General features: G+C 38.2%; 1 protein-coding gene across 3 annotated transcripts in view; it reads left to right on the top strand.

Annotated features, from left to right (window-relative positions):
* LOC111861631 (C3 and PZP-like alpha-2-macroglobulin domain-containing protein 8) overlaps positions 1-7,087 on the top strand; it is a 286,966-nt gene extending 279,879 nt beyond the window's left edge. For all 3 annotated transcript variants that reach the window (XM_023846353.2, XM_023846351.2, XM_023846352.2), the window contains exon 26: positions 4,860-7,087. In XM_023846353.2, coding sequence (XP_023702121.1) covers positions 4,860-5,713 — 854 coding nt within the window. In that variant the 3' untranslated portion in view covers positions 5,714-7,087. The remainder of the gene's footprint in view (positions 1-4,859) is intronic.
* Positions 7,088-7,971: the final 884 nt, after the last annotated feature.

The following is a 7,971-nucleotide window of genomic DNA, read 5'->3' as shown; positions in this document are numbered from 1 at the left end:
GTGTAGAAAAAAAAGTTCGGTTTCTTTTGGGTACCCCCTCGTATATATATATATACACAGGGTGTTTCACGACTTCAGGGCATAACTGCAGGAGGTGATTTCCTAGGTCTTTGTGATCAAAAAAGTTCATATAAACATTTTTTTTTAATAATACATGAGCGGCAATCAGAATACAGTGCATTCTATAAGCTAATGTGTTGATCCGTGCTAGGTATCCTAGCTACAGCTGAGGTGTGTTGAGGTTAACGCCCAGCGATGTTACCTCAGAGTTTTCAATTATTATCTGTTGGCCACTGTCTCTTAAGTCTCCTGTTGACTGGTTGTATTATTTGGCTGAGTAGTGGATTTGGGTGATCTTCTATGTTTTGTATGTGCCTGGAAGTTTTTGTTTTGATGACTTCTTGGATTGTAGGGATGCGGAGGTCACTGTGAAGTGTGTAATTGGTTATGTACCATGGGGCGTTCACTATTTGTTGGAGTATTTTTGACTGCTGTCTCTGTATGATGGCTGTGTTGGATTTACTGGCACATCCCCATAGTTCAATGCCGTATGTCCATATTGGTTTGATGATAGTTTTGTAAATTAGGATCTTGTTTTCCATTGTCAGTTTTGACTTCCTGCTGATTAGCCAGTTTAATTCTTTGTTTTTCATTACTATCTGGTTATTCTTTTTTTGGATATGCTCTCTCCAGTTTAGTTTGTTATCCAGGTGTAACCCTAGGTACTTAGCTGTGCTCTTTTGTGGTATTACAATATTGTTGATTAGCACTGTTGGACTGTCCCCATGCTTCAATCGAAATATTACATGCGTTGATTTAGCCTCATTTACTTTAACCCTCCATTTGTGCATCCAGTGTTGAAGTTGATTGAGGTGTTCTTGTATGTAGGATGCTGCTGTTGAAATTTCTTGGTGACTAGCAAGTACAGCTGTATCGTCAGCGAATGTCCCCATTATAGTTTTTTGCAATGTTTGTAGGTTGGATGTGTATAGTATGTAGAGAATTGGTCCAAGTACACTCCCCTGTGGTATGCCTGAAGTAATTGTATAGAGTCTGGAAGTTTCTTCTCCTACTTTAGTGTAGAATTCTCGTTCTTGTAGGTGGGACTTTAATATTCAAAAATATATTGGGAGAAGGTTCATATAAACATGTGTCCGATATTGGACGGTTACGGAGTTATGACCGTTTTAAACTCAGAATAAAAGGTAACAATTACTGACAATAAACGGAACAAAATAATAAACCAGCATAATACATGATACATTTAAAGTATGAATGTAAAGTTAACTTCGTGAAATTACCTTTAATTTGAATTGATTGGTGCTTAAAGATGATTTTCAAAAATGCCACCGCCGGTCACAACACAAGCTGCCGCTCGGTTGTGAACCACGCGGGTAGCACGTAGCAGCTTCAGCTGGCTGTTTCTTATGTGGTCAGCGGTGTCCAGAATGCGACCGAGCAAAGCATCTCGTGTTGCCACCTTCACATTGTAAACCAGTTCTTTCATCCATCCCCACACACAATAATCCAGTGGGCTTAAGTCTGGAGACCTGGCTGGCAATTCTTCGCATACTCATATGTGGACTGCGGTGTGCCATACGAACGCCAAGAAGACCAGGAAAGCTGCTGTGATTGTGAAAAATTGGATTTTGTGTATATTATGTGTGTATGTAATTTAACACTCAGAACACCATTGTGATAGTAGTTTCCAAATAAGTATCGATGTTCCCTCTGAAGATGATCCGTAAGGATCGAAACATGTAAGGGTACTAAGTTTTCAAGTAGTAAAACTGAAATAGTCACACTGGATGGAGTTGTTTTGTCTTTGTAATTGTTAGTGTGACGGACTAGAATGAAACAAATCAAATCTATATTGTACTACAAGTATATATAGACAGGTGTCTAGTTAGGGAATAACTTGGCCATGTACAAGCAACTCTGCATATATATATATATATATGTACATACACAAACACACAATGTGATACAGCATAGATGAAACACCTGTTCACCTGATAGGAGGCACGTATGTAAGCAGTAATGTGGGTACATAGAGAAGCGGATCCATATATTGTAATACAGTCATCTATAGACGCGTCTATATTTGTATAGTCAGATATATATATATGTTACAGCATATGAGACACACATATTTACCTTACAGATGTGTCTCCTTCACCCTATCACAAACACATACAGGGAGGCTGACACTAATACATACATACAAAAGACATACGTATTGGTTGTGTAACACCCATGTACAAAGGCACCTGTATAGGGAATGATCGACATGTAGAAAACAGATCTATGCCCTCTTCTATAGTCATGAACAGTCAGCCGTCTATACAGAGGTGACTTCATAGACTGCACTAAAAGTACATAGAGGAATATAGATATAGGCATACAGCAGCACTAATATGAGCAAGTAGAGAGTCACCTCTCTCTGCTGTAGTATGCACATTTACGGAGAAGCCTCCATATATGTTGCAACATAATTAAAATTACTTCTCTATAGAATGTGCTTTATGAATGGACAGAGACACTGCTTTACAGGCAGTCACAATGGATATGCACAAAAAGGCTTCAATATAGGCAGTAACACAGGTTATGTAACATGGATATGTAGAGAGTAGTGTCTGTATATTCAGTAAAATTGGTATGTACAGACGCAGTTCTCTATAATGTAACACAGAAATACACAGAGAGGTATGTTTAATATAGGCATGCAGAAATGGGTCTCCATACACTGTTCTATCAACATGTACAGATAAGCACCTCCACAAGCACTAAAATACTAAATTCAAGAACTACACAGTAAACACATGCTCAGAGGCAAATACAGTGGTGTCTACACATGCTGTACTCTCGACTTAAGCTGAGAGGCTTCTATATAAGGAGTAATATGAACACGTAGAGAGCGCTCTATATATCATAATATCGATATATATGGAGACTTGTCTATGTAGGCAGTAATGCAGGGATGTAAATAGATGTGTGTGTGTGTAACTGAAAAATTACTCTCAGTTTTAACTTCCCTTCTAACAAGAAAGCAATAAAGATACTCATATACATAATTACACCACACTATTTGTGATTAAAAGATCCTATTATTATGAACCCCTCACTTTCGCTGGCACTTCTCTTGCTAAACCTTGAGAAAAATAACTTCCTCTTAAAAAATAAATATAAAATTAAAAGCAGATAAAAGAGTTAGTCTCACCACCACAGACTGTCCATCCTTAATTAGGCATATCCTATGCTAAGACAGCCTGTCCTAGCCCATCTAGGACTAGTTTAGAGTAAGCCTGCCCAGAACATCACACAGCCTGGTCTTCCCTTGCCCAACTAACCCTAACTTAGGTTAGCCTGATGTAGCCCTGAAGAGCCTAGCTTTGTCATGAATACCTGAATGCATACAACACCATCACAGACTCAGCAGAGCGAAGACTGATTTCTGTGCTTTAGGTCTCCTACTAAGGGATGCACCTGGGCTATGCCATAGCTCAGGTAGCCAGTGACTAGTTCCTCACCATGAAGACATGGGTACAGTCCCAGGCTGGTCCATGGAGGTTTTCTAGTGAAAAAAGTGGTATTGAGACACTGCATCACTTACAGTATGCATCTAATCAGGAAGGTTTCCGAGCTTTGAGGCTCCTATAAGAGAATTGTCTAGTCTGGCTACGTTCTAGGCTTAAAGACAGGTCTTACCTGTCTTGCATGTGCAAGCATGCTGGTTTCTGGGCTTAAAGCATCAAGTAAAGGTGTCTAGGCACACTTCTCTTCAGGTTCTTAAGGCATCTGGGCAGTTTGGATATCCTGACTGTAGCTTTACCCGGTTTCCCGCAGTTTCTGCTGGCAAATGTCATTATAATACCTTTAATTGTGCCACAATCAGTTCCTTTCACAACTTTTCTAACTCACTGTTCACTAATCCCTCTACTACATGACGCTATATAATCAAGCTACTAACAGAGTCGTATTACATATAGCATAAACATATTAAATCGAAGTTGAATTTCTATTATAATATTTTGTTTCTTTTTTGCAATTACAATATTTGCTCTACACTATATGTGTACACATATCATAAAAAACTAATGAGGGTCACAATATCCATATTTCAATATTGCCATAAATAGGTGTGAATGTTTCATGACCCATAAGCCACAGTATGTCTACCTCTGGGTTATATTGTGTTCAGAATTGTGCCCTGTTAACCTCTGCAACGATATGTGGTGTGTCAACTGTGAGAATTAAGTAGAATTTCATCCTGGGATCTATGCATCTCTGGTGAAAGACTCGCAGGCCATGCATTTATAGCACAAAATGTGAAAACGGCTTAATTTAATGGAATGAACAATAACTGACTCAATAATAATAATAATAATAATAATAATAATAATAATAATAAATACTCCGTGATTTTAGTCCGAAAGTGAACTATACCGACCGAGGGACTGCCGCTTGTTGGTGAAGTTAGTGCCAACTCTTGCAGATAGAGGGTGTCGCATGGACAGTGCAACAAATCCCCACAGCCATTAATGTCGGTTTTCTAGACCGGAGCCGCCATTTCCTTCAAAGAGCTCCTCAATTATTATCACAAAGCTGAGTGGACCCCATTCCAGACCCACTACTTCTCAGAAAAAAATCTGGTAGCACTGGGAATCGAACCCGGACCTCTGGATCTGTAGGCAGGAACTCTGACCACTAGACCATAGAGGCGGTTCAACAACAATAACAACAACAACAACAACAACAACAATAATAATAATAATAATAATAATATGAACACAATTAAGGTGATGTACTGGTACTCTGGCAGTTATTCTGTATCATGAATATCTCTTTTTCTAATGCAGGAGAGCCTCAGCTGAGCTCAAACTTCTCTGAGATGTGTGAGTGTGGCCACATGTGTCCAGTGCTAGATGACAGCAGTAGCAGCACAGCAGACAACAGCTCTCCAGCAATCACTAATATGGATGCAACAAACATCATCATCTTCAGCAACCACAGCGATGAGAATATACTCCTTCATGTAGAAGATACAGAAACTAATTTCACTATAACAACAGAATCAAATCCAGAAGTTTTAAATATGAGTCTCAGTACTTTAGGCTTTCAAGGAAATTTTGTGTCCAACATTATGGAACCGTCTCTAAACATCAGCAGCAGCAGAGTACCAAATTCTCTGAGGTCAAATAATCACGCTACCAGCACAAAAAACTTTACAAAAGTAAACATAATGGATCAAAATGTAACAAGACAAGAAAACAAAACTACCACACAGTTTGTTCCTCACAGAGTTCCAAATGCAATAGTAGGCACCACTATCTCCAAACCCAAAACATACCTTCGAGAAACACAATTTCAGAGTCTGAACAAAAGATTAAGTCAAAGACTACAGATGATAACTTCATCACCAGTAACTTCTGCTGTCACAGAACCCTCACATCTACGACAGGAGACCAGATCCATCAACAAAGAACGTCAACACATTGCATCAGAAGTGCTTCCATCTGACTCTACAACAGATCAGACTTCTCTGCCACAACATGGTGGCCTTGATGGAAGTGAAAAGTTATTTGTTCTAGACCGGGACACTCTCTGGGGGATGCTCCGAGAAGTTGTTCATGTCGAACTTGACAAAAAACAACCAGTTCTGGAAGACACTTCACTCAGAAGTAAGCATTCTAAGAAAACTGAATTTGACTGAGAATTAAAGGCAGGTCTGGAAGTTTGTGACTTCTTTGTAACTTAAAATAGCCGCGTGTCTCTTCAATACTACGCTCAAAACCAACGTAACACTGCAGTAACCACCAGCATAAATTGCGAAACTAATAAGAAGTGATGTGACCCCAGTGATACTTAATATCTTAAACTCTGTTACACAAATGTAGACAACTGAAAATAACTGAACAATTTTATCACTCTGTGAAAGAAGCCAAGAACATAGAACAGAATATAATGGGAGGAAAATTTCCAGAATTAGTGACCATTTTACACGTATAGGTATTAAAATAATGTTTTCATATTTACTGGACAATGAAAAGCAGAACTTCTATACTGGATTGCAGAAATGATTTGAGTTGATACTCTCTCCTTTACAGTTACAGTGTTCCATCTGAAACATGATCCATATGAAGTAACCTAGAAGGTGCTAGTTTTCTTTCATTATTTCCCCTTGAAAAGGGTATATTGTGTAACGGATTGTTACAGAATTATGCCAAAGCAATCAGTTGTGACATTCCAAGATGCAAGAAGTCAGAGCATTGAGTCTCCACACATTATTACCCGTCCGGTTAAGATTGACATTTCCATGGAAGGCTGGTACTATGAGACCAGTCAGCAGTCTTCTTCCAAAGTATAATGCAAGGATGGTGTTGTTAGTGTACTGTAATATGATAGTTTGGTGGTGAAACTATATACTTAGCATATTTGTGTATGTGGCGTCAATTTCATAGCCATGATAGTAATGAACACAGAGACTACAATTTTCATTCAACATTCTTAATTCATAAACTCATGTTAATAGACGTAACAGTAGTACAACAGTCATTTTTAATCTTTCATTAAATAATATTTTTCGTAAGAGTAACAAGTAGTGATATAGATAGTGGGCTGATTTGGTTAAATGTCCACATTGGTGCTGGCTTATTCTTGATACATGTTACTGCATTGGTAAAAATTTCTGGCATGTGAAGAGTAAGCTTGGAAAAGATGGACTGCCTGGAAAATCATAAACAAAACTGTATATGCTATAACATTCTCTGTATTTCTTTGAATGGCTTAAGAAGCACACTACTTTATGTTCAAAATGCTTTACCTCCCATTCTTACATACTGTTTCAAGGGTAGTAAAATGTTCAGATTACATATTTTGTTTTAAAATAAAACTCCTGCTTCATGCACAAACTGAAAAATTTAGAACTAACAATTTTTTTATACTTTTCTGTTATTTCTTGAATAACTAAGATTCCCATTTTATGGCCTTGTGTGATGATAAAATGCTTTGATCACATTTTTTTGAGGAAATGTAAATAGGTTGAGGTCTCATTTGTACATGTTAAATTAAAAACTGGTATCTTGGATGTTGAGTGAAATTATTACTCTTGAGGTACCCATATTCCTTATCCTCTTCCAAAATTTCACATGAAGTTCATTTATGATGCCTCAGTTAATGATATCTTATGCATGATAGAGCATAAATGGAATTTACTGTCATCAAATTTCACAAAACTTTCTAAGTGCAAAATTTCTAGCCATTCAAGCTAATGGTTACACACAAATCTGCATGTATAATTTCAATATTCATTCATTACATATGACTGAAGAACTGTACTTTGAAAATGAAATGTTCATATGCAAAATACGAGTACTATATATGCCTCTTGATTTGAAATGAAATGTGTTTCTTTATGCTGCATTTCCTAGTGTTCATATTTGATAACAATTACAGTCAACTCTCGATTATCCGGGCTAATGGTGGGGATGGAAGTCACGGTTAATCGAAAACCCGGTTAAGCCAAATTTTATTATATGGGCTGGACGACTGTGAAGGGTCGGAGTTCGAGTCCCGGTAGGGTCAAGAATTTTAACTTCTCCAAATCGTCCAGACCGGCTCTGGGGTCCATCCAACCTCCTATCCAATGGGTACCGGGGGCTCTTTCCCCGGGGGTAAAGCGGCCGGGGCGTGAAGCTGACCACTCACCTCCAACTAGTGCCGAGGTCAAGAAAATTTGGATCTATACATCCACTCCCCCACACGCCTTAATGGCGTAGGGCTTAATTCGTTGAGCAGAGGAACAACTTTACCTTTTACCTTTTAATACCTTCATAATACTATAGACCTACCTGTATTTAAATTTATTCATCCTCATTTCTATGTCATCTCATGGCCTATTTAATACTTTCTTTACATTACACTCAGTATGAATTAGTTATTTCAATCACTGTTCAACAACATCCAGCACTT

The sequence above is a fragment of the Cryptotermes secundus genome, unplaced genomic scaffold (genome assembly GCF_002891405.2).
Source record: "Cryptotermes secundus unplaced genomic scaffold, Csec_1.0 scaffold43, whole genome shotgun sequence".
In the NCBI taxonomy this organism is placed as follows: domain Eukaryota; kingdom Metazoa; phylum Arthropoda; class Insecta; order Blattodea; family Kalotermitidae; genus Cryptotermes; species Cryptotermes secundus.
This window is presented reverse-complemented; position numbering and strand designations above follow the sequence as displayed.